The 26,911-nt window shown below is 45.3% G+C and overlaps 2 protein-coding genes across 3 annotated transcripts in view; one reads left to right on the plus strand and one right to left on the minus strand.

Annotated features, from left to right (window-relative positions):
- The window catches only part of GNAI3 (G protein subunit alpha i3), a 40,119-nt gene extending 35,638 nt beyond the window's left edge, over positions 1 to 4,481 (plus strand). The window contains exons 8-9 of the mRNA XM_056139104.1: positions 2,656 to 2,868; positions 2,956 to 4,481. Coding sequence (XP_055995079.1) covers positions 2,656 to 2,846 — 191 coding nt within the window. The 3' untranslated portion in view covers positions 2,847 to 2,868; positions 2,956 to 4,481. The remainder of the gene's footprint in view (positions 1 to 2,655; positions 2,869 to 2,955) is intronic.
- A 9,400-nt stretch (positions 4,482 to 13,881) lies between these two features.
- On the minus strand, positions 13,882 to 26,911 carry GNAT2 (G protein subunit alpha transducin 2). 2 transcript variants are annotated; one of them, XM_056139093.1, is made up of 8 exons: positions 26,794 to 26,911; positions 24,206 to 24,248; positions 23,424 to 23,552; positions 21,376 to 21,552; positions 17,407 to 17,535; positions 17,043 to 17,172; positions 14,549 to 14,702; positions 13,882 to 14,109 (listed from the first exon to the last, which is right to left on the minus strand). In XM_056139093.1, the coding sequence occupies exons 1-8, from the start codon at positions 26,909 to 26,911 to the stop codon at positions 13,919 to 13,921; spliced, it is 1,071 nt and encodes a 356-aa protein (XP_055995068.1). In that variant the 3' UTR covers positions 13,882 to 13,918. The 2 variants fall into 2 exon arrangements, with proteins under 2 accessions (XP_055995068.1, XP_055995067.1); XM_056139092.1 differs by having other exon boundaries at positions 21,376 to 21,533; positions 23,411 to 23,552.

Here is a 26,911-nt window from a genome sequence, read left to right on the forward strand (position 1 = left end):
GGCTTACCCCTGACTCTGGTTCAGGGATCACTTCTGAGGGTCTTGAGGATCCTCCAAAAGTAGGTTTCTGGGGATTGAACTCTGTTTGGGTACCTGCAGGGCAGGTGCATTACCAACTGTACTGTATCTCCAGCTCAAGAATGGAAACATTTCTTAAGAACCCAGGTAGATAGTTCACTACACTTGAGCACATGATTTTCTAGCACTGAGCCGGGTGTGGACCCAAACACAACAAAAAAGTATGCAGCTAGGACTAGGCAACAGGACTGTGACAAGACTCCTGGAAGCATTTTTTTTCCATCTTTTTCTAGTAAATTCCATATGAAGCTTAATACTTTTTTGTTATCATTTCTTAATGTCATTAGAATTTTGATTTGGATTGGAGTGCAGCAAACAGAAAATAACCTATGGTATTGAAACACAAAAGATAACATGGATCAGTGGAGTAGATGGACCTTAGACATAAATCCGCACATTTACCGGTATTTAATCTATGACAGAGGGTCTATGAACATACAGTGGAGAAGCATTTCTCTGCAGCTAAATAGTACTGGGAAAATGGGATCGACACATGCAAAATAGTGAAGCCTGGTGGTTGGAGAAATAGTATAGTGACAGAGGATCTATGAACATACAATGGAGAAGCATTTCTCGTCAGCTAAATAGTACTGGGAAAATGGGATTGACACATGCAAAATAGTGAAGCCTGGTGGTTGGAGAAATAGTATAGTAGGTAGGATGCTTGCCTTGTACATGGTTTACTGGGGCTCAATCCCCAGCAGCCTATATAGTCCCAGGATTTCTGGGCCCCGAGCGCAGAGCCAGGAGTAAGCCCTGAGGACCACTGGATGTGACCCCAAAACCAAAACAACAGCAAAAAAAGAATAAAACCTGGTCAGATAGCTTGAAGGCTTGAGTGCTTGCTTTGCCTGCAGATTGCCAGCATCAGTCACTGGCATTGCATGGACCCCGAGCTGTGCTAGGTGTGGCTCCAAAACCTAGAAAAGAAGCTGAACGATTCTAACCCCACATATAAAAAAATGAAGTAGTTTAAAAACCTAGCTGTAAGATCCCAAACCATAAAGTAGACAAAAGGTAGCATAGGTGAAATGTTTTGTGACATTAAAAAAATTGCGTTGAGGAAAACTCAACCCTAACAGCAAGGGAAATGAAACAAACTAACGGCAAAATATTGGTAGGATCTGGGATGTTGTCAGGAAAGCCACATAAATACAGACATGACTGATGGGCTAAGGACTACCGCCCAGTGGTGCTAGACATGACATATACATTGTCTGGGATTACATCCAGATCTCCCCCATGCATTGCATGCATGCCATCCTCTTGAGCATCCTCCCTGTAGGTGACTTTAAGTGGACTGGCAGGCCAAAACATGAAGATGTAGTTTAAGCCTCAGATGGCCTCTTTTCCTCAGGAAAATTGGAAATTCTTCATCTTTTGAGAATGAGGAGAGATAGAAGAATTAGATTAATTTAAAGAAAACTTTTAGTGATCTTTGAGGATGGGAGAAAACGACTTAAGACAAGAATAAGGATTGACATGAATGTTCTTGCTGGGAATCTTCATACATAGTGAAGAACCCTCAGTGTCATGTTCTTTTTTTTTGGTTACTTCCAAGGTCTCTTGCTTTGATTTTCTTAAGGATTTTTGTGATTCCCCTCCCTCATTATATTTTTGTACCAGACAATTTTCAGTCAAGTGTTTACAGAATGTCTACAGATCTCAGGGAACCTATTTCAGGCATCTATAAACTATCTTCTAGCTGTTGTTTTTTTAGTCTAAAGAGTATTTTGTCTTTAAGATTTTCTTTGTTAGTAATTTTTATACTCAGTTTTTAATGTCTTTATGTTGTAGAAATAGCCTCTATGTCACAGGAATAACTCATCTTTGTTGAATTTTTCTGGCTTTGTAGCTAGTTTCTAGGGTTCTGAAAACTCACAGGGAGACAGGTTGTTGGAGGAAGCAAGTGGTTAAAAGTGATAAATAACGTTGTTGCAACTTTGGGTCTTGTTTTAAAAATTCAAACACCATGACATAACATTGACCATTTGGAAGTGTATGGTTCTTCCCTGTTGTACCTATTAGTTTATCTGTTTATTTAACCAGAGCTAAGCCCTCTTAAAATTGGGATGATTTTCAAAGTAAACATGACTTAGCCTTTCGAGTTGTTAGTTATTTCAAGATCACAGCAAGATACACAGGCTCTCCAACTTTTTATTATTTATTTTTAGTTTTTTGTTTTGTGTCTTGGGCCACACATGGCAATACTCAGTAGTTACTCCTGGTACTGTGCTCAGGAATTACTTGGTGACCATATTGATACTTGGGGACCATATTGAACCTGGGTCTGCCGCATGCAAGGCACCTGCTGTGCCATTAGTCCAGCCCCTCTTAACTTTTTTTTCCCCTCTTCACCTTTTAAACAAATGAATTCTCCTAGAAATGCAGCCTGCTCTGCTCTTCCTCCTTTAGTTTCCTTTTAGGTTTGTTTTTTAACTGAAAACTGAGTGACTTTAGAAATACAGAAATCTGTGTGTTCACTGGGTCTTTTTCCTTCTCGCTGTAAGTAAATGGTGATGGCCTAATTTAGATGAGCTATTACAATTTGAACCCAAAATATTGGGTGTCTTTCAGGTTCCAACACATATGAAGAAGCAGCTGCTTACATTCAGTGCCAGTTTGAAGATCTGAATAGAAGAAAAGATACCAAGGAGATCTACACCCACTTCACCTGTGCCACAGACACCAAGAATGTGCAGTTTGTTTTTGATGCTGTTACAGATGTCATCATTAAAAACAACTTGAAGGAATGTGGACTTTATTGAAGAGTGCTGACCTTAGTAAACGGTAAAGCTTTGAATCATCTGTCTTCCGTGCTGTGTGATGGCTCTTGGTTTTATAAACTTTTTCTAATGAAATGTTCTTCTTTTCTAGTTAATACAGTGTGGAGTGTTGCCAGACTTCTTTGCTGTCCTCACGGGGCAGCTGCAAGCATGAACGGGACCAGGGAATGGCGGCGGCATGCAAAATCTTAGAACTCTTTAGCACAATCTTCTGTATTAAGGAACTCTTAATTGACTTGAGTTGCTAATATCAGACATTGGAATTTGAACACTTATAAAGTTTGATTCTATTGCGAGTCATCTGTTGGATTTCATACTGTTTGAGGCAGATGTGAAGTTGAGGTGCTGCATTCCAGAACTTCAATATATAGCTTAGTCATTTTTCCCCTTCTTGTCCAGCACCAATAGTTCCTTTTTAAGGTTTTTTTTTAATTCAAGAAAAGAATAACTTTACTAAATTTTACTTCTTTGTGAAAGAATCCTTTATTAAAACAGTCTTAACTATGCACCTGATGTGACAGATCACCTTGAAAATGTTCCTCTTAGTAGGAACTTTTGGTTTTTAACTCTTGGTATGGTCAGAATATAATATTTCCACAAAGACTTAGTTCTTTACAGTTCTTGGGACTATATTTACAGCCTTTTTGGATGAAATTCACATTACTGTCCTGTTAATAATACCAGTTGGTATGATTTCTAAACGGTATTTACCTTGGAGAGTTTGTATGAAGTATGCTAGCTCTCTATTTTTTTAAACTTAACCATTGAAGGTTAAACTGGTTAAACTGATGCTGATACCAAATTAGTAGATAAATGTTGATGTTGTATGATAAGTCAGCTTCTTGGATACAGCTATACCCAGGGCAGCTGCCCATTAGAAATGCAAATTGCTTATTTCCAAATAGAACCAGTGACTTTGCTGCTACTTAATACCTTAACTAAATTGACCACTTAGATTTCTGCTTGTTTGTCTCAATCATAGGGAATTTTGTGAAAGATGACCCTTGTTTTCCATCTTCCATGGCCTTTCCTTTGGGAAACATTTGAAGTGTATTAACAGTGCATGCTTTTACTTTGTGAACGTGGTGCCAAGTCCCGTTTTGCCACCGTTTTTAAATGTAGCCTTGTTAATTGTACTAGTCAGTACCTTCTTTTGGCAAAATTACTGCATTTGGGGACATTTTTCCACTTTGTTGTGTGTACAGATTTTAATGTTATAGTTGGCAGCAGTATTAAAATGGTGAGTAAAGAATCCAGGTTTGTTCCTGTTTGTAATACACCCTTTCTAGAAATAATTTCTTCTGTTTCTGTTTTGCTCCTGCTGAATGTGCTTTGGCCTTTTGTCTGAAATTGGGTTTAGATCGAAGCCTTTCCTGAAAGTCTAGTCCTTTGCTGTAATAAGTGTTGTTCGATCTTGGCCCATTGAGGGTCTAATGTCATATCTGTATAAGTGATGCTTAGTTATAACTCATTTTCCAGATTTACATTTTGATTGTGTGCAGAGCTATATATACTCATTTAGCCTGCAGGTCCTTTTGTACAATGTACAGCAAATGTCATTAAATACTGAATGGTCCATAGAAGGAAGGCAAATAAAGAGAATACATTTTGAGCTTTTTACTTCGGTGCTTTGAACAGTGCCTTTTGGGGTCCAGTCATTTTAGATTGGATTCTATTTCATCTTTTGATGTGATGTTTCATGAGTTTTTAAAAATAATAAGTTGGTCATTAGAGCTGGTTCAGAAAGCACATTACAGCCCATCAGTGCCTTTATTGGTGTTTTTATTTTAATTTATTCTGTTTGGAAATGATGAAGATGGTTACCTATATTAGCACCATTTTTTCAGGGTTTGGGGAAACAATCTAAAATTACTATCTTCAATTGGTGATTGACTTGTGCACACAATGTTGATAATTCTTGTTTATTTTTAATATCTCCTCTTGTATTCTTCTGTAATATAGAATCATCTGGAAATGGAAACTGGAGACATGATGTTTTCATTGTATTCTTCCTATAACTTGGAGTAATGGGATGGTATCGTTGATAACTAAAGTAACAGATAATCCAGAAAAATTTATTTTATTTTGAAATGCATTTTGTATTTTTAAATAATATGCCTATATGTTTGGGATTTTTTAAAGCCCTCTGTCAATTTTTTTAAGCCCTCTGGAAAAACAGTCTCCATTTTCCTACCTCTACACTTCATGTTTGTCCTATATTTACATGAATATCATTGCCATTACTTCATCATCCAAGTACTTCTCTACATGCCTATTCATTCCTTAAGGACTCAGTGGTTTGCCAATCATTATGCTTTAAGATCAGTTTCAGATTGACACCTCCGGGGTTGACTAGCTATTGAGAAATTTTAAATGGTGATTCTGATCACCAGCCTTATAAAATCACTAATTTGAATTTAGAAATAAAGTAGTCCAAAAAAAAATTTTTTTTTTTTGGGCTACTTTCCCTGTAGTTAAACTAGAATGTGGGGGCTAACACATCATACGTACTAGCCTAGAGAAAATTGGTATTTGTCATTGAAGAAACAAAGTCACCTTCTGTCCTTCTTTGGAGAATTCTGGATATATGTAATATGTCATGTTTAGAATTCAGATGGCCAGGCTTTCTAAGAAATCACATTTAAGAAACGGAAGGGTTAATGAGTGAGGATGAGGAACAGGAAATAGACACTATCTGGAAAGACTGCAACAAGAACTTTATTTTGTTGACTTTTTCCTACTTCATTAAAATCTACGGCTAGACAAATTGCCCACCATTAGGCCCTTTGAAAGGAGGAAGTTTTCTGCTTCTTAGTGGCCTTTTCCCTCTTTATAAAATCGGACTTATATAATTTCCAGGCTTGAAATTCCAGTAATGTTCTCCTCCCGCGCCCCGCCCCCCCCCCCCCCCCCCCCCCGTGTTTTTTGGGTTTTGGACCACACCCACTGACGCTCAGGACTTAATCCTGGTGTTGCCCTCATACCCAGAGGATGCTGGGAATTGAATCTGGGTTGACTGCTTATCCACTGTCTTATCTCTCCAGCATCCACAATTCCAAGAACTTAATAAGTAGACCTTGAGATGACATTTTCATTTTGGATAGTTAAAGTTCTGAATCTTTAGTTGAGTGTTCCACTTTATTGTAATTTAAACTGGATTGTTGTTTTTCCATGGGTGCTATACTCTAAGAAGAGATAAACCAAATAAAAATGATTTCAGTTGTATACTTGTGGGGGGTAGGGAGATTGTATGGGGGTTGAGGGGCTCACCTTGCATGTAGCAAACGCTTATTCAAGTGCCAGCACCACATTGTCCCCTGAGCACTACCACCGGGTATGGCTCAAAAAAAAAAAAAAGTAAATTGTTTGCTTGGGTCAGGATGTAAATAACTGGGTTACTTGCCTTGTGTTTTAGCCCCAACACTAAAAAGAGCAAACAAAAAAACCCAATTTTATTGCCTAGTTTGTGTTTTTATTCTCTTAAACAGTATATGTACATTTTGGAGTATTTAAAAATAATTACTGGTTCTAATTTGCCCACCTCACTTTCTATATTTAGGTTGCTGTTTTCTTATTTGTAGCTGTGACTTTCTTTGAAGAGCGCTTTCCTGCCTTGACTAATATTTCATCTCTATCCGTTTGCTTAGCATAAGTTTCCTGCTGGTAGAACTCCCACTATATTGGCAGTTATCTAGAGAGTAAAGTTAATTTCACTCAAATAAAAAATTTGGCTTTGATTGTTTTGGGGGCCAGCCCAGCAATACTTCAGAACTACTCCTGACTCTCTGCTTAGAGGTCACTCCTGGTGCTTCTAGGGGACCTGTACAAAGCGTGAAGTCAACCCATTGAGCTATCTTTCCAGCCCTCCATACACAGTTACTTATGAAATCTCTTTTTGTAATGTGTACTTTAAGAACAAAATAATCTCAGTTTTCCAATACTGTTAGATGATTTTTGTATTATCCCTCAGGCTTCACAGTATATATCAGAGATTTGATTTAGACCGGACACAACTTTCAATAAAGCTTTATGTACCCAAGCACAAGAGAAAACAGGGCTGTTTCAGTGGTCTAGTCAATCTTGTCATCAACTGTCTGGAGGTAAAAGATTAAATGACACACAAACCAGATCTTTGTTTCTTTATCTTTTTTTTTTTAAGCCCCTACCCCTCCATTTTCATGAGCTGCCTCTGTGAGGATAGCATATTTTAGAACAAGCTGGGGCAGGACACTTTGATATTCTCCCGTTGACATTCAAGGTCTAGACCAAGCTTCACGTATTCTCTGGCATGATAAGTATCAGGAAATGTCATAGTGCTCTAGATATCTGGAGTGCAAAATGAACATTCCAATTCCCTCACTAACTTGAGACAGACCCCAGGATTATAGATCTTTTTTTTTTTTTTAAGATTTTTATTTATTTATTTTTTGCTTTTTGGATCACGCCTGGCGATGCTCAGGGTTCACTCCTGGCTCTGCACTCAGGAATCACTCCTGGCGGTGCCCGGGGGACCATATGGGATGCTGGGGATCGAACCCGGGTCGGCCGCGTGCAAGGCGAGCGCCCTACCCGCTGTGCTATCACTCCAGCCCCAGGATTATAGATCTTTAAATAAATACTTCATAAGGTTCTGGTGCACCTAGCTTTGGGGCCAACATTTGGAAACAAAACTCAAAAGTCACTAATGAATTACTGAATTACATATTATTTGCTGATAAGAAGCATCTTTTGTACTTAAAGAACCTTATACACATACCAAATGTCAGTGAAAAATATTCTAGCTGATGATGGAAAAATACTGACTTTTTGAGAATCTTTGTTTTTGTATATCATTTCATTTGAATTGCTGTTTTCAAGAACCTCTCAGTGTTGTTAAGTGAGTTTCTTGGTGGGTTGGTCGGTTTGATTTGGTTGTGGGGCCAAACCATGATATCCTGGGAACTATGTGATGTTAGGGATTAAAACCCAGGCCTTCCATATGCAAAGTGTGTGCTCAGTCTATAGAGTTCTCGCTCCACACCATCATTTCAGTATTTATACAAAATTAAAACGAGGCCAGAACAATACCACATCAGGTAAGGTGCTTTCTGATTGGGTTCAATCCACAGCATTCCATATGGTCTCCCAATCCTTGCCAGTAGTGACCTGAGTGCAGAGCCAGATGTGACTGAAGAACCCAAATGAACCAAACCAAACCAAAATTAAGACAGAACAAGAAACTTGGGAGTTTCCAAACATTTCAGTGTTTTTAGACAGGAAAATAGGAAAAGCTCTTTACATTCTATTCCCTATATGTGATAATGAATTCATTTAGAGTTGGTCAATAAATAGCACGAAATTCACTTAGAGCTGGCTGGCTCTAAAGTGGGAATTCCGGCTCATCAGAAAAAATATTGAGGAAAGCAAGTAAGTACTAAGAGTTGTAGGCCCAGTGCTAATGTTTTCTTTTCCTGAAATATTAGCAGATATGCTACTGGGGATACACCTATCTCCGTGTATTTGCAGCCTCCAAGTTGTAGATTTTTGGAGAGCAGGAATATTAAATTTTGAACAACATGGCTAATCTGTCCATAATCCTTTTATCCAATGGCCCAGCACATCACTTGTCCCATTGAGATTTTTGCTAAGGAAAATATATTGATAGGAAAGTGCTAATAGGCCTAACAATACTAGAAATTACCTGCTCTAGCCATTCTCAGTTCATGTAGGTTCTGACCTTAATCTGGTTGTGGGCTAGGTTATTTGGAAATGCTTTGCAAAGCATTCTTTTGGGGCCACTCCAGTGGATCTCAAGGGCCACTTCGACTGTGCCCAGATGTGCTCCTGGCAGAGGCATGAGAGACATATGCTGAGAATCTGCTCATGCACTCGTGCTTCCGCCCATTGACCATTAAGCTCTCTTTTCAGCCCTGAAATTTTCTTTTGGATGCTAAATTACGCCACACTATGACAGAGATCTCTTCTACCGCACACTCCTCTTGACCATAGCTGGGTGTATCTCAGCATCACTTGCCTGTTTGTTTGCTTGTTTGTTTGCATTTTGGGTCACACCCGATGATGCACAGGGGTTATACTCCTGGCTCTGCAACTCAGGAATTACTTTTGGCAGTGCTCCGGGGACCATATGAGATGCTGGGAATCGAACCTGGGTTGTCCCTGTGCAAGGCAAATGCCTACCCGCTGTGCTTTGCTCCAACCCACCCCTGACTGTTTTGAAGACCTGAAACTACTCCTACTATAAATTGCTCTGTAATTGGTGAAGGTGACGAAAGGGGCTATTTTGCCTTTCGGTTGATGCTTGTGCCAGTGTGTACTTTTTCTTGGCCCACAGTCAAAAATATCCTTTTCTGTGATCTGCAGCATGTCTCAGGAAATGTCATCAGATTTATACCCAGCAGGACCACCAGAGGCTTTGGCACACTTGTGGCCCAGCCTACACTGAACTCTCCAGAAAGCTGACAGCAGGGGCTGTGTGGGGAGAGGAGTATGCCCAGTACGTGCGCCTTGCAGGCCAGCACTTGTTCTAAGGCTCATGCCCTAGAACTGGGTTTCCGACAGGTCTTGCTCACCCAAGGGATGGGACTACTTTGATTTGGATCATATGAGTTACATATAACTGGATTTTCTTTAAAAGAAAATTATTTTAGGCAGTGGCTAGAGTGATAGAACAGTGGGTAAGGTGTTTGCCTTGTATGCAGCTGAACCCCGGTTTGATTCTTGGCACCCTCTATAGTCCTTCCAGGAATTATCCCTGCGTGCAGATTCTGGTGTGATTTTTTTTTTTTTAAAGCATCAGCTTCCCTCCACCATTGTCCCAGTGTCGTTCTGTCCTCCCACCTCAATAGTGTCCGGTTTGCCTCACATCTCCCTACCAGTGATAGGCTTCCTACCAAAGACCAGTTCTTAGTTTCTCTTGCCTTGGGGCAGTTTCCTTGCTGTGTTTCTTTATATCACACATAGGAGGAAGATCATTCTGCATCTATCCTTGTACTTACCTGACTCGGCATGATACTTCAGGTCCATCTATGTAGCAACAAATTGCATGATTTCCACTTTTGTAAGGATTTTTTAGAAGTTAAGCGTATGAGCTCTTAAATGTCTGTTATTTAAAGACTGTGTTTTTGTGATGTCTCTTTTTTTATTATTTATTTTCTTTCGCTTTTTGGGTCACACCCAGCGATACATAGGGGTTACTTCTGGCTCGTGCACTCAGGAATTATTCCTGGCAGTGCTCGGGGGACCATATGGGATATGGGATAGCTGGGAATCGAACCTGGGTTGACCGCGTGCAAGGCAAACGCCCTACCTGCTGTGCCCTCACTCCTGTCCCCTCTTTTTATAAATTTTTACTGTGCTAGGGATCAAACATCTCATTTTGTACTGCTAACACCCTTACACCCCCAAAACAAAAGCATAGTTCCTTTGTTTTTTTATTGCAACAGACATAAAGATTTGTCATCTTAATTTTTCAGAACATAGTGGTATAAAGTATAATTCACAGTGTTGCACAGCCCTAACCACCATCTCCATAACGCTAATCTTTCCAAACTGAAACTCTCCATTAAGCAGTAACCTGCTTTTCCTCTTTTTCTTCCCTCTGGTAACCATCATTCATTTTCTGTGTATAAATCTGACCACTTTATTGTGGGGGTGGGGGTGGGGTTTGGGCCACACCCAGTGGTCCTCAGGGGTTACTCATGCCTGAACTCATATCACTCCTGGTGGCCTTGGAGGACCATATACGTTTTGGGGGGATTAAATTGGGGTCAGCTGCATACAAGGTAAATGCCCTACCAGGTGTATTACTGCTCTGGCCACCAAATTTGACCACTTCAGATACCTCATGCAAGCGGAATCACGTGACTGACCTTTTTCCATCGCGTACTTTTATTTTTTACGTCATCAGATTTTTATGAAGTAGAATCTAGTTTACGTTCTGTGTATTGTCGACAACGTATTACACAATACACAGGAAGTACCTAATGATGTGTGGCCTCTAAGGATATAAACAGGAAGTTATTGGAGGGTGGAGAGGAGGCCTCCCAAGCAAGGCTCGGGAAACCCTGGGAAACCAGATCATTTTCTGAGCGGGCCAGACACTTCGCTGTTGGAGTTCTGAGATGCAATTTGGTGTTAGGGGTCACAAGCCACACCTAACGGTGCTTGGGGCCCTTGTACGCTCTACTCTACACTCTTGGAGGGCCATGCAGTGCCGGAGCTCTTCCTCCGTGCCTTACAGAGGCCCCTGAGTTTATTTCCCCAGCTCCAGGGAATCCTATTTTTAACAAATTGAAAGTACTTTCCTTAATATTTGGTAGTTTCACATTCACCTTGAGACATTTGTATTTTGTTGAAGTGACTTTACTATGCATCTATGACTTGGAGATAGTTTAACTCAAAGATAACCAGGGAAGGGGCCAAAGAGATCGTACCATGAGTAAGACGTTTCACACTCAGCCAACCTGGGTTTGTTTCCCTATACCCCAGATGGTCCCCCAAGTACTGCCAGTAGTGATTCCTGAGTGCAGAACCAGGAGTAACCCCTGAGCATAGCTGAGTGTTGCCCAAAAAACAAAGGGGGGTGGAGAAGAAATTGGTGTTAGAACATTGTACATTGAAACTGAATCATGAATAACTTTGTAATACACAGTGATTCAATTTAAAAAAAAAAAACCAAGAATTTGGTTGAAAAATAGGCTAATTTTACTAGGCAGCTAAATTGGGACTTTTTACATATACTCAGCCATCCCTTAAGCATTCCCAGATGTGCCCCTCACCCCCCCCCCCCCCAAAGGTCGAGCTGCAGTCGGTGTGAAGATTTCCTTTGTAATTCTTGGAATTGGATATTACGCATTTTTAAATATGCTAAAAGGTCCATGAGTTTCACTTGCCTGCTGGAGGGACCCATGTGTATGTTGGATTTAGTGAACCAGTTAGTGATGATTGAAACATGCCATTGAGGAAAGTCCCTGAATAGCTCTGGAGTGTGGCAGGTCTCATGGGTTTTATTTTTAAGTCTCCAGTAGGAAGAGTGGTTTCCTATTTTTCTGGAAATTCTCCCGAGTTGATTTCTTTTCAGGGAATCAGAATGACTATTAAATGAGTCCAATTTTAGCAGCTGCAGATTCTCCTTCACTGTATTTCCAGCTCATATGGCTCTCTAGTATCAATATTGCCAGTAGCAGCCTAAGTGTGAATGTGTGTTTCTGGCAAGGAGCAGATTTTCATCTTAATTGATGCTTACTTTTATATACTAGATCTCGGATGCCAAGAGCTTTTCCTCACTGGTAGTTGTAAATGCTAAGTCTATACTTGACTTCACCACCTCCTGTCAGGAGAAACGCAAGCATTCATTTCCCCTCAAAGGCATTTCAAAGGAATAATTTGCTGGGCCTCTTCAGGGAGATTTTGTTTTCAGCCAAGTGTCACATGGAACCAACTGCAAAGATGTTCAGTGCCTAAGGAAAGATCTTCTGCTTTTTTTGTTTATTCTGAACCGTGGTGGTGGAAATGAGAATGTTAGAATGCCCCACTTGTTCTAAAACCTACAAGAGACTTAGCAGCAATAAAATCATGAATATTCCAGGTGTGGGTATGTTGATGTCCTCCAAGTTTATTCAGAAAATATACTGCTGAGAAACAGGGTAAAAGGGAATAATCTGCATAAACATTAGTGTGCCTGAGAATGGCCCCAGAGCAGTACTGGGTAAACGTCCCTCCCCCCCACCACACACACATATCCCCAATAAAATGTGAAGGGCTGGAGACATTGGTTGGGGGGGTGAGAGGAGGTAAGATTCTTGCCTTGATTGTAGCCAGATCTTGGGGTCAGAGAGAACAGTGGATAAGGTGCTTTCCTTGCATGTGCCCAACCTGGGTTGATCCTCAGTCCCAGACTCAATACCTGGTACTGCATATAGTCTCCAAAGCCCCACAGAGCCAAGATTAAGCCCACAACACCACGGAGAGTGGCCCAGACCATCTCACCCCTGCTCCAAAATATGACTGATTCCAGTTCGATCTCCAGCATAGCATATGGTCCCCCCGAGCACTCCCAGGAATGACCTTTGAGCACAGATCCAGGAGTAAACCCTGAGCATTGCCAGATATAGCCCCCAAATGAGAATTTTAAAAAATTGTTATATTTGGATGTGCTTTAGAAACAGTAAACCCACATCTTCTCAGCCTGCTATCCAGATGTTTAAGTCAGTTTTCTTAATAAAAAGACGTGGGGACTGGAGTGATAGCCCAGCGGGTAGGGCGTTTACCTTGCACGCGTCCAACCTGGGCTTGATTCCCAGCATCCCATATGGTCTCCCGAGCACCGCCAGGAGCAATTCCTGAGTGCATGAGCCAGGAGTAATCCCTGTACCTAGCCGGGTGTGACCCAAAAACAAAACAAAAAGAGTTGTGAATAATTGAATTTTTTAAAATTTTTTGTAAACCGTAGAGTTTACTGCTTTGTTTGCAGTAGTTTACTAAATACCAGGTAATGAATTTAATAAATGGCAGTTTTTATATGTTGGTTTTATTCAGTTTTTTTGTCCACTCACCACACAGCTTTTATGTGCCTTCCCATCAGTTAATGTTTGGGATGATCAGAACAATCCTATGAAGAAGTTATTTTCATTTTACAGATAAAGGGATCGAGGTTCAGAATAATGAAGTGTTCACATATTTTGTGTGCAAGTTGCAGAGGCAATTCTGGAGCTTTGGTGTTCTGACTCTGCACTCTTTTTTTTTGGGGGGGGGTGTTATTTTTTGGTTTGGAGGGGCCATACTTGGTAGTGCTCAAGCTCTTTGCTCAGGGACCAAACCTATGTTGGCTGCATGCAAGGCAATTGCCTGACCTTTTGTACTTTCTCCAGCCCCAGGCTTTGTACTCCTGAAGCATCACAGACTGACCCACTGTGAGGCTCTTCAGCAGTCATGCCTGCTTAGCTCCTAGGGAGAATGAATTCATTCTTTACAGTGTGTGGAGTTGCAATTTTCTGCTTGAAATCACACAGATTTCAAGCCGCCTTCTTAAACGTATTCTTGAGAAATGGGGCAGATTAGAAGAGTCCACAGTCCTTAAGGTTTTCTTTGATGATAATATCTGTAACTGCATCAAACACAAATTTGACATTCTGTGTGTCTGTAGCACAAGTCATGTGACTGTAGATTTCTTTGACATCTTTTCGCATGTTGAGGTCAAGGAACTGACTCTTGACATAATTCCCCGCATCTTCATAAGAGTTGTTTCCTGGTTTTCCAGAAAAATAGTGAAGAAATGGGATGAAGAAACCCTTCTTAGTTGCTCGCATATTTCCTAGGTGGCTGATTTGATCAGTTTTATCAAGTCTGATTTGATAATACTGATTTGTCCAGTGTTAGCTGAGCATAAATTGAGGGCCTGATTTTGTAGGGAGGATTCCCTATTCTAGCATCCCAGAACTTTCTTACTTGAGGGCAAGGCATTTCTGCATCCCAACCATTGGTTTTCCTGGTCAGTGTCATCATTTGGACAGAAAAGGGCATGTCTGGATCTAAGGACTGCTCTGTTCAGAGACGGCTACATTTCTGTCTACAGCCCAATACCCAGTTTTCTCAAAAGCAATGCCCTTGATGCCTCTTTAGAGGAAACGAGATCAACAGTGACTCCGAAGAGAGTGTTCTCATTATCAGCAAACCTTGACACTTACCATCGTATTCAGGAAAACAAATGCTGAGATGAACTTTCTTGATCTTCTCCTCAAAGAGGTCCTTCTTATTGAGAAAGAGGACAATGGAAGTCGCTGCAAAGAACTTGTGGTTGCATATGCTGTTGAACAGGTGTAAAGACTCATGCATCCGATTCTAGTGGAGGGAACAGGAAGCATCGGTTTGAGCTGGTTGGGGGCACATACCTGCTACTGTCCTTGTTCTCCATGGAGAGACTAATGCTCCAGATTTAGAAAAATAGGACACAGGTGAGCTCTTGTTTAGTGCAGTGGCAGAGTGCCAGAGTGATCTGACTATCTAATCTTTCTAGCAGAGCTTTGAGACAGGGAAGAAGTTAGGGAGTGTTTCTGAGCCTTTTTTCCCTGGTTACTCTGAAAGTCCAGTGAGATCATATATTGAGGCTGGTGTCCCTGCCAGCAGCAGCCAGACAGGTGAGAGCTTTGACAGCTACAAGGGCGGCAAATACAGGTTTGGACCTGGGCTGGGATCGCTTGTGCTTGTTCATGTCTCCAGGCCAGCTTTGAAGGGCTCCTCTTACAGTTTGGGATTGCAGTTTGGACAGGAACATACGGATTCTTGGAGGCTCCCAGCACTACTCCATGGCACTTGAACTGCCTCGACTCCTCTCATGGCCACCGAGCAGGTGAGGAGCAGTGCTCTAGAGGGAGCATCAGAGGTGCCCCATCCCTCATCCCTACCTGTTTCTAGGAAGCACTAGGATTTGGAAGTATGTTGTTGGCTGACTTCTGGTGTCTTTTCATCTAATAAAGAAGGTACAATCTAATGTGTAGTCTTTTTCTCATTGCTCCTCTTGCAAAACTCTTTAAGACCTCATAAGCTTTGGGGTTGAAAAAGGAAGATTGCACCCACGGCTCTAAGCACCACCAGTGTGGCCCCAAACAAAAGCAGCAATGAAGATTTGGGGTGATAGGACAGCAGGAGTCACTAGCCACTAGATGCTGCCAGTTCAATTCCCAGCACCCCATATGGTCCTCTGACCACCGCCAGAAGGGATCCCTGAGTGCAGAGCCAGGATTAAGCCCTGAGCACACTGGGTGTGCCCCCCCCCCCACAAAAAAAGTGAAGATCTAAGAGCCCCATAAGACAAAATGACTAGTAATACTCTAGGGCCTCTGCTACCCCGTCTCTTCTCCGGTGAATACATACCTCACTTGCGTGGCTTTATGTCTGCTTTTCCCCCCTCAAGAAGCCTTGTGTTCTCTCTTGAATTTTTTTCTGTCCTTACATCTTTCCCAATAAGTTTCATTCAATAAAATCTATTTTATTGAATGAAAATCTAAAATCTTCACTTAAAAAAAAAAGTACTCATAGGGGGCTAACGTGCATCCCACCTTCCCCATTCAAATCTCTGACACCACGCTTAGTTCCTTGAGTGCTGTCAGGAGTTACTTCTGAGTGCAGAACCAGAAATAGTCCATGAGTGCTGCCAGGTGTGACCCCCAAAACAACCACCACCAAAAAAAAAAATGTAGGGTCTGGAAAGAGAGTGCACTTGCCTGACACACAGCTGACCCAAGTTCTATCCTGAGTACTCCATAGGGTCCCCTGAGCGCCAGTAGAAGTGATCCCTATGTGTCGCTGAGTGTGACCCAATAAAACTTTTAAGCAATGTGAATTTGAACTACCAAGGAGAAGGAAGAGCTGGACATGAGCTTTTTGCATCAGAAACGGCCTCCAACAGGGAGCAGATGCTTAGGGACATACTAGTTTTCCATGTCTTTGGCATCTGAGACTCAGAAGGTACCTGGCTGGACTTAGCAAGATCTTGCAGAGCTCTTGTCTGTGGGACTCTGCTTGAAAAAATCAGGCTTCAGAGACTTCCCCAGAAAACTCCAGCAGCCAGCTTGAGTGGCACCTGAGAACCCTGACTTGCCAGTCTCTCAGCCCTGGTGCCTTGTGGTACCTGGTTACCAGGTTCCCCAATGAGGTTAGTTCACACTCCGCAGTGTTGTGTAACATTCCCAATGGCGGGTGTTGTTTTCTTGGCCCATCATTTCAACCCCAGCCTCCCAGAGGCAGCAGGGGAGGCAGGCTAGGTTTAACTGCTGAGAAAGTTGTAAAGCCCTTTTGTACTGCATTCCTTTAAAGCTTTGGGCAGTCTAAGCAATAACACAGATACCTACTCCGAATCCAAAATCATGCTCAGTAAACCCGGAGCTCCATTGCATGCTAGGTTTCTGGAGAAGCGTTTGCCTGAGATGCCGATTTGTCGGCTCAAGGGGCATTTCTCCACCAAGAGGCATGTCCCTCAAGATACCTCAAGGGGGCTAGAGGTGGAAATAGCATAAACGGGGCTCATGGCATGAGACTAGGGGGCCAAGCAGAAGGATGGGGGAGGCCACAGGAAGGAAACAAGGGGAGACTTGGTGGTAGTGACAGCTTCTGAGTTGGGGTCTGGAGAGACAAAACTTGGAGGGGGGTCCAGGGGGAGCTCGTGTGGAAGAGGTCACTCACCACTTCATCATCCTCCACCAGCACCATGTCATAGGCACTGAGGGCTGCACAGAAGATGATGCAGGTGACCCCCTCAAAGCAGTGGATCCACTTCTTCCGCTCGGATCGCTGTCCTCCCACATCAAACATCCTGGGGGGACAAGGGGCCACTCTCACTGGGAGGCCCCCACTCACTGAGGTGCTTTCCCTGGAAGGGCGGGCATGGCTCCTGGGCCCAGTGCTGGGGTTGAGGGCGGGTGGAGAGGACAGACAAGGACATAATTCAGATGCGGTGTTCATGAAGGCAGCGAAGCATGCCCAGGCCCTTTGTGGGGATGAGTGAATGAGTGAGAATCCCAGGGACCCCAGGGAACCATGGACTGACCTGAAGTTTAAGTCTTTCACGGAAAATTTGGTCTCGATGATGCCCGTGGTCTTGACTCTGGAGCGCAGCACGTCTTGCTCATTGGGGAGGTAGTCAGGGGCCGTGATGCGGTCTAGTTGGTTCAGGTAGCTGGAGCAAGACCAGAGACATGGGTGACCCCAAACACACACCCTATTACAGCAAGGCCCAGAAAGGGAAAGGCCCATTCATGCAGCGAGTTTGGGGACAGACTGAAAAAGGATTTTCCCTTCAAATCCTCATCTGTGCTTATAGAAGGAAGGGGCCAAGGGACACCCCATTAGATGCAGGGAAGGTTGTAACATTTTCAGGCATTTTTTTTTTCCTGGGGATTTTCCTGACTACAAGAGTTTTTGTTGTGTTTCTCTGGGTGGGTGGAGGGGGGATTGTTGGGTTTGTGGGTTAACTAACCCCTATTCACCCCTATCTTGAATGGGATTTGTAGCTTAAACGGTGTCAAAGGTTTCTTCAAAAGCAAGAATTGGGCTGAGGATGGGAATCAAGAGGTAGAGTTCAGCTTTGGCATATGTGAGGTCGTGGGTACCATCCAGGTAGGACTGGTCCCTACCCAGCACCACAACAGGAAGAAGCAGTACATGGAAATAGACATGAGAGGCTGGAGCGACAGTACAGCAAGTGAGATTCCTGGGCTCAATCCCGGACACCCTATATGGTCCCCTGAGCACCAGCAGGAGTGATCTTTGAACACCGAACTAGGAATAAACCCTGAGAACAGCCTGTGTGTCCCAAAAACCAACAAGAGTTAGGGAATATGAGTTTATACTACATCGACCTTGTTTCTGTCTTGGATTGGGGAAAGGGGGTGTAAAACATTTGCGGTAACTGGGAATATTTAATGCCATAGAGGCATTCTTACAGATTTAGCTGCAATGATGTGGTTTTGTAAGATTTCTTATATTTTAGAGATATATAGTAAAAAATTTAGGATGTAATCACATATCTGGAATTGGCTTCAAATGAATCCAGTGGGAAAGGAAGTAAAATGAAGCAAGAGTGACCCTGAGTTGCTTTCTGGGAAGCTAGGCCACTCACTATCTCGTTCTCTCTTTTCTATAGATTGACAATTTCCATTTTTTAAAAAAGGCATGGGCTGGAGCGATAGCACAGCGGGTAGGGCGTTCGCCTTACAAGCGGCCAACATGGCCGACCCGAGTTCGATTCCTCCGCCCCTCTCGGAGAGCCCGGCAAGCTACCGAGAGTATTGGATATGCCAGACACAGTAACAACAAAGTCTCCAATGGAGACGTTACTGGGCCCGCTCGAGCAAAAAAGGCAGAAGATGGAGCAATAGCACAGCGGGTAGGGCGTTTGCCTTGCACACGGCCAAGCCAGGTTCAATTCCCAGCATCCCATATGCTCCCCTGAGCACTGCCAGGGGTGATTTCTGAGTGCAGAGCCAGGAGTAACCTCTGTGCATTGCTGGGTGTGACCCAAAAAAAGCAAATAAAATAAAATAAAATCTCACTTAAATAAAAAAGGCAGAAGACAAACATGAAATGAGATGACTGAAAGGAGAAGAAAATGAACACAAGTGGCTTCTGTGACCAGAGATCTCACATTTGGATTCTCATTTATCTCCCGAGTCTTCAAATTCCATATTGCATTTCACAGATGAAGGATAACGTCAAGAGTGTGCAATCACTTTCCCAGAAGGCATTGTGGTGAATTGTGAAAACTACTTAATGGTGTGGTCAAATAGACCTTGATTCTAATGCAGCCTTTTTGTCATTTATCTGTATGACTTTGAGCAAATTCATGAACTCTGTTGAACATCAGTTTTTCATCCTAAGTGAGATTAATAAAAAGTACTATCTCCCTTGACAGTTTGTGGTGCAAGTTAACCAAGATGAATGGGCTGATACTCCAAGCAAATACCTGGGCCCTTAGTAAATCAGTATTCCAAGGGTAATAATACACAGTCTCGTTACAGGTTTGTAACACCTACCTGATGGAAGTAGGGTTAGTAAACGCTGTGTCCCTTATCTTCGGAAAACCACCTTTACAAGGTTGATTTTCTCTGACTCCCACCCAGCCTCCTTTGGTTTGTCGTGGCCATCTGTGTGCTTCCTGCTTTGACCCCCTGACTGGAGAGACTACGGACAGCACATCAGCCCTGCAGGCACAAGGCTGAACTTGATCCCTGGCACTGCCCCAGGTGCTGAGCTCAAACCTGGTGGCACTGATGTTTGTGATCCCTGGTGCCACAACCAGGTGTGGCTTCTCTGATGCAACCAAGTATACAAAGCACTGCAAAAAAAAAATTGCCAGGACGTCCCCAAGTTTGTGGCCCCTAGCGAGTAACACCACCACATGTGCAGCCCCTGGTCACCATAGCAACAAAGACAAGGGGAAAGGGGGAATGAACGAGAGGCAAAACCTTCTTTTTCACTCTCCTTAGATTGGTGGTGCTCAGGGGACCAGAATGGGTGCCGGGGATTGAATTTAGGTCAGCCTTGTACAAGGCAAATGCCCTACCTACTGAACCATCACTCCTTCCCCAAAACTTACCTTTCATTCAGTGGCTTGAGTCAAGCCTGGGTTACCAGCTGGAAAATCAGCCCTAAGGGAAGGTCTGAGCCGTGTGTCTGAGGGTGGGGGCTGTGGGCAGGGCTGCCTGTGTACTCCTGGTTCTGAACTGACTATGTGCCAGATTCAGAGAATGGGGGTGGGGGCTGCCGATCAGAGTACCCTTGCGTAGGATATGGGGTCATCTGTAGGCTTCAGTGAGGCATGATGAAGAGGCAGGAACTGTGGCAAATGTGTCTGTCTAAAGACATTCAATTGACAGTGATTCAAAAAAGAAAAAAAATTGGGGGCTGGTGGTGGAACTGGGGACATTGGTGGAGGAAGTGGCACTAGTGAAGGGATTGGGGTTGATATATGGTATGCCTGAAATTCAATCGCATTATTTAATTACTTTTTAACTGTCATTTGCTGTGATTCATAAAAATTAAAAGGAAAAAAATAAAGGCATTGAATTCCAAGCATGGCAGAGCACCACCCAGGCCTTACCCAACAGTGTACAGGACGAATCAGTCCTTGGGGCTGCAACTTGCAGGCCCTGACATTTCATTTGTTTACTTTTGAGGGGGTGGTGTTTGGAGGCCAAACCTGGAAGTGCTCCGAGCTTACTCTGCCTCTGTACTCAGGAATGACTCCTGGTGGTACTCAGGGAATCGTATGTGGTACTGGGGATCAAACCAGGATCAGTCACATACAAAGCAAGTGCCTTAACCCCTGTACACCTATTTGGCCCCTGTCATTTTATTACCCTTTGGTCACCCTATATTTCTAGTTTGAGGTAAAACAAAAGCATGCACATAAAAAGACCCATTTCTGGGCGGCTGGAGTGATAGCACAGCTGATAGGGCATTTGCCTTGCATGCAGCCAACCCAGGTTTGATTCCCAGCATCCCATATGGTCCCCTGAGCACCACCAGGGGTAATTCCTGAGTGTAGAGCTGGGAGTAACCCCTGTGCATTGCCAGGTGTGACCTAAAAAGCAAAAAAAAAAAAAAAAAAGACCCATTTCTGCTACTGTATAATAGAACAACTTTTCTGTCTTGAATATTGTGATAAAGCGAATAGGAACTCTATGCCATCACATACACCACCTTTTTCATAACACTGATACTTTTCAGTTGTTCTTGTTTATGAAACATGCCTAAGACTTTCCTACAAATGGTGCCAGACATCTGAGGGCACATCATTAGCGTCTAAACCTTTTCAAGCTCCAACCTGGAGCCTCAGTGTTACAGGCAGAATCCTAAAATATTGAAGGGAATGACCTCCCCACCTGCTGGAGCCTGATCCAAGCTGGGATAGTGTGATGCCTGCTTTCGAGTGCCCCATTTGAGATTTGCAACTGGGTGTGATTCTCTAGCCACCTGAGTGCGCCTCACATGACCCCTTCCCTCTTCCGAGACTTACTAGGATGCTGAATCATTGAGCTGGTACTCTGCTGCTCTGTCAAAGCAGGCCTGCACCCCACCATCCTTCCAGAGCCTTCTGATGACCTCCACCAGCTCTGGGGGCATGGTTCCCTCCTCAATGGAGTCGGCCAGATTGTTGAGTTGCCGCCCATCATCCTGAAAGGCAGAAACCAGGCTGAGAGTGACACAGAAATCGTGGCCATCCTGGAGGATTCTGGGAATACTGCCAAGAGGAAAATCGTTTCCGTTCCCACTGCAACTGGAAGTTGAGGTGGTCTCCAGCAAGACCCTAATGCAAGCAAGGTTCTTGGTGCTTTTCTGAAAGGCAGGGGAAGCTGTGGAGCCACCTTCGGCTTGGCTCAAGGATAGCTAAGGTTCCAGGTGGAACTCCTCATTTGTCACCCCAGAATGTAGCACCACACAGTGGGATTCCTTGGCTCCGGGAACACTGGAGACTTAAAGAATGTGTTGAGGGCTGGAGAGATCATAAAGGGATCCAGGTGCTCGCCTTGCATGCAGCCCAACCCAGATCAATCCCTGGCACTTCCAGGAGTCATCCCTGAACACCTGAGCCAAGAATAACCCCGATCACTACAGGGTGATCAACAACTATGTTGAAGGGGTCTGATGGTTCAAGTGGCAGAGCACACACCTTCCATGGGCAATGGCCAGCTTTAGTCCCAGCACCACGTGACTTCCTGGGCATCACTGACTATGCCCCCCACCATGTTTTTAAAAGTGATAAAGGCCATATTATCCATGAGATAGACAAAGTTTTGCTTTTCCAATGATTGGAATCTAGGAACTGGTTAATACTGTAGACATCTTTTTCCTTCTGATGTTTGGGCCACACTCAGTGGTACTCAAGACCCACTCCTAACTCAGTGCTCAGGAATCACTCCTGGAGGACTCTGGGGACCATATGGGATGCTGAGATCAAAACCAGGTCAGCTGTGTTTGCACAAGCTCCCTACCTGCTGTACTATGACTCCAGGCCCATAGTACAAAAGCTAGGGCTTTTGCTTCTAAAAGTTAACTCAGGAGCCCAGGGATGACTCTGCAGAAAAGGCGCCTCCCTTGCAAGCACAAGGCCACAGTTTCAGTCCCTGGTGTCATCCACATGTCCTGAACAGAGAGTAGTTCAGGTGTGTGTGAACAACACAGCTAGAGTGCGGGACTTGGTGTCCAAGTGTGCAACTGTGGTGAGCCCACAAATAAACAAGCACACCCCCAGTGAGCAGCACAAGCAAGTGATCCTGCACCGCCAAGTGTGTGTGTGTGTGTGTGTGTGTGTGTGTATGTGTATGTAGGAGAATGTGAGTGCGTGCATGTGTGCATGTGTAGGATTGTGTGTGTATGTGTGAGTGTGTATGTGTGTGTGTGAGAGAGAAAGAGACAGAGAGACAGAGAGACAGAGACAGAAGACAGAAAGTGAGAGACCTCTACTCAGTGTAATAACCTCAGTGAGAAGAAGGAGGTGGCGGGAAAAACAGAGCCATTTAAATAATAAAAGAAGGAGCCAGAGCAATAGCACAGTGGATAGGTATTTGCCTGGCACGCAGCTGACCCGGTGGTCCACCCAGCATCCCATATGGTCCTCCAGGACTGATCCCTGAGCACAGAGCCAGGTGTAAGCTCTGGGCACCGTCCAGTGGAGTCAAACCCCCTAAATAAAGCATGAAAGAAGATAATCGGGCAGAAAGAGCAGATCAAGCAAAGTGCAATGGTGGACAGCACCCCTCTCCAGAATGAGCAAGAACATTCAAAGCTCTCAGTTCTTGGCCCCTCCTTTCTTCATGATTTATTTGTTTTGTTTTTGGACCACACCTAGCAGTGCTCCAATCTTATTCCCGGCTCTGCATTTAGGGATTTCTCCTGGCAGGGCTTGCTGGAAATGAACTCGGGTCAGTTGCATGCAAGGCAAATGTCCTACCCGCTGTACTATTGCTCCAGTCCCCTCAGGGCTGTTGCCTACTTGTGCACTTCTTATCAGCTCTTCCTGCCACCCCCCACCATATGCCGTTGCCACTTACCACACAGCTCGGCTCAGCATAGTCGATGCCCAGCGTGGCCATGGCCCGAATGATAGCCAGGATGGACTGCAGTATGTTGCCGTAGATGATGGACTTGTACTCCAGGCACTCTTCCGGCGTGTAGCCCTCCTGGTGAATGATCCTGGGAGGGCAGACTGGACCTCAGCTGGCCCTGAGGAACCAGACTAGAGCCCAGGGAATCTGAAAAGACTTAATGTGTACAAGACCCCGTTGTCTGGGCCAGAAAGAGCTCAACAGGCGCGAGTGCAGGCTTTGTCCACAGGGGGCCGAGTTTGGTCACTGGAGCTTTGTAGGAGTCACCCCTGAGCACCACCGGGTAGCAATGTAGCACTGTCCTCCCGTTGTTCATCGATTTGCTCGAGCGGGCACCAGTAACGTCTCCATTGTGAGACTTGTTACTGTTTTTGGCATATCGAATACGCCACGGGGAACTTGCCAGGCTTTGCCGTGGGGGCAAGATACTCTCGGTAGCTTGCCGGGCTCTCCGAGAGGGGTGGAGGAATCGAAGGCAAATGCCCTACCCGCTGTGCTATGGCTCCAGCAAGGTATGGCTCAAAAAAAAAGAAGGAAAAAAGAACCTGGCTTCTCTTCTGGTGGCTGTCCCAAGGTGAGCAATGAGCAGAGGCAAGGGGCAGGCAGATCAGGGCCATCGGGGACAGGGTCCTTTAGAGCCTTCACTTCTGGTTTCCTTTCCCGCCAAAGAGCCCCCTCCCTCCTCCTGGCCCCATGCCTTCTCCCTCACCCGCCATCCTCTGAGGCCTTGTTCCTACTCACTTCATCTGTTTGACGATCGTGCTCTTTCCGGACTCCCCAGCACCTGAAGGGAGAAATGTGCATGGTCCAATATCTACAGTGCACCCCTGTGCCCACTGCCAGCAGGTGGTCGTGACTGCCTGGCCAGTGCTGGCTTGGACATGCCTGGGGAGGAGAACCCACAGGGGCAGGTGGGTCCCTGCCCTTCATTCCTGCCAGGCTGGAGGCAGTGAGTCAGTCTAAATTCAGATTGAGCTGCTCCCCCTCCATACTAGTAACACTGGGCATGGGGAATTCTTGTTTGCAGACGACTGTTTGTGCAGTCCCCCTCACCCCGTCTTTGCCTGCTGGAGACCAGAAGCATTCCATTACCCTGTTCCAGACACAATGTCACCCTGGCCCCCAGGGATGGCTCAGTAGCTTAAAGGACTGCCTTGCAAGCATAAGGCTGTGTGTTGGGTCCTTGTTTCTGCCCACACGTGTCAGAACAGCTGTGCTTTCCGGAAACCCTGGCCCTGCAGCAAAAGGTGAGTCTGGGTCTCAGCCATGTGTATCCGAACACTAGACCTTGTGTGCTGCCCTCAATACTGCAACAACGGCAACAGAGGGAAGGTGAGGGGATGTCTCCGGGTAGTCCTGGAGTAGCAGTCACTTCTGCTCAGGGGAAGTCCTCTGCCACCCTTTCCTCCCCATTTGTACCTAGAGGGGCAGGACCCAATAGAACTCTGTCATGTCACTGAAATATGATTTTCTCCCTGTCTTGTTGCTGCTTCTATCCCAGTACTCTCATTGACACTCTGATCTCCCTCCTCCAAGACCCTCCACCCACCAGGGGCCAGAGGTTGAGGCACTTCCTTCGCACCTGGCCAACTGGGGTTCAATCCCTGGCACCATGTACAGTTTCCCCAAATCCCACCAGGAGAGATCCCTGAGCACAGAGCCAGGAGTATACCCTGAGCACTGCCAGGTGTGACCCCCAACCGAAATCTCACCCCCTCTCCCAAGAAAACCCCCAGGCCTTGTATCACCCACAGACTCATCCCCCAGGCATCCCGTCTTGATGCCTGTGGCCCTCCCAGCTCACCAGTGCCTGGTCCCTAGAGCTGCTTATCCAGATTGAGGAAGAAGCTGCTTAGGTTTAAAAGCTCCCCCCCTCCCCGCACCTTCCCCCCGACCCAGTGCCTTGGCTTCTAGCCCTGTCCACAGGCTCCTGTGCTCTCTGGGGTTTGGGTGCAGCATCTTTGCTGTGAGCCCCTCCCTCTGGGGAAAGGAGGGGTGCTCGCCTGGGATTCCTCTGCTCCGCAGCCACCCCTGCGCCCCCCTCGCCTCCCTCTGCAGCGCTTGGAATTCTGTAGTCTTGGTTCTATTTGTAGCCATGGGCGTTTCTCTGACTAACCCGCCGAGGAGCTTAACTCTTCCTAGCACACACCCGTGATCTTCTTAGGAGCTCAGACCATTGACTTCCATCTGTCAGGGGGTTCAAAGAAACCAGGGCTGCTGGTGGGTGCGGCTGGAGAAATGGGACAGGCGTTAAGGCTGAGACCTTGCATGCTGCCAATCCTGATTCCATCCCCCGTATTGCTCAGTCCTGGCACTGGAATGCTAACTTCGGTGACTAAAAGTACCCCAGGAGTGGCACCATTTGGGAGACCTAAACCACTCCCCCAAATTGCTGGAGGCAAAGATTCCATCTCTCCCTTCTTAGGACTCCCTCGTTTTAAAAAATGGTTTGGGATTGGAGTGATAGTACAGTGGGTTGGGCATTTGCCTTGCACACGGCTGACCCAGATGCGATCTCCAGCATCTTACAAGGTCCCCTGAGCCTGCCAAGAGTGATCTCTGAACATAGAGCCAAGAGTAGGTCCTTAAGACTGATGGGTGTAACTCCCCCTCCCAAAAGAAAGTTTTGGGGGAAGAAGGGGTTGCTGGTGGTGCTTGGGGGTTACTCCCGGCAGTGCTGGGCTGGAACACAGGGCTTGCGCACACAAAGCAGGAACTTCCAGGCGTCTCCTCATGCCCCTCACCCCCAGTTTTTTTTTAAGAGGAGTCACGTGTTGGTGCTCGGGGTCTACACAAGTGCAGGGGATTGAACTCAGGGATTGCCCGCCATGTGCTCTACCAACTGAGCTATTGCTCTGGCCCATGTTTTACAGAATATTTTACTGAAAACAAGAAGCGGCCAAGAGTGGGCATGAGTCACTGGGCTTGCCCCCAGCACTGCATAGCATTGAGGGTGTGGAAGGAAGGGTCAGTTCTGATCTCTGCATTCAGATCCGGGACCCCTAGTAGGAGAGTGCCGCGTGCCCAGGATCACCACAGTCACCAAGCCCAAGGGAAGGAGGGGTCAGGTTTGGTGAGATTTGGATGCAGGTGGGCTTGTGCCGATCCCTCTCAATGCCAGAGCAGCCCTGGCACCCTAATTTTCCTTGCAATGTGGGGCTCAGCCCATGAGCTTCTGATCTCCACACCTGAGACTAGATGGTGGAGAGGGGGATGGAGACCGCCTTCAGTCCTCCTCCTCATGGGCATGCTAGAACCCTCCCCCACTTCCCAGGCTGGGGACAAGCAGGAACCGGCACTTGCCTCAGGACCACCTGCCCAGTGCTCACCCAGAAGCAGTAACTTGACTGTCTTGGCTTCCTGGGCTGCGTCCTCCTGCAGCCGCCGCTCCAGCTCCTTGGATCTCTTGGCCAGCTCCTTGTCCTCCGCACTCGCACCGCTGCCCAT

This window comes from Sorex fumeus, unplaced genomic scaffold (genome assembly GCF_029834395.1).
Source record: "Sorex fumeus unplaced genomic scaffold, SorFum_2.1 ptg000131l, whole genome shotgun sequence".
Lineage (NCBI taxonomy): Eukaryota > Metazoa > Chordata > Mammalia > Eulipotyphla > Soricidae > Sorex > Sorex fumeus.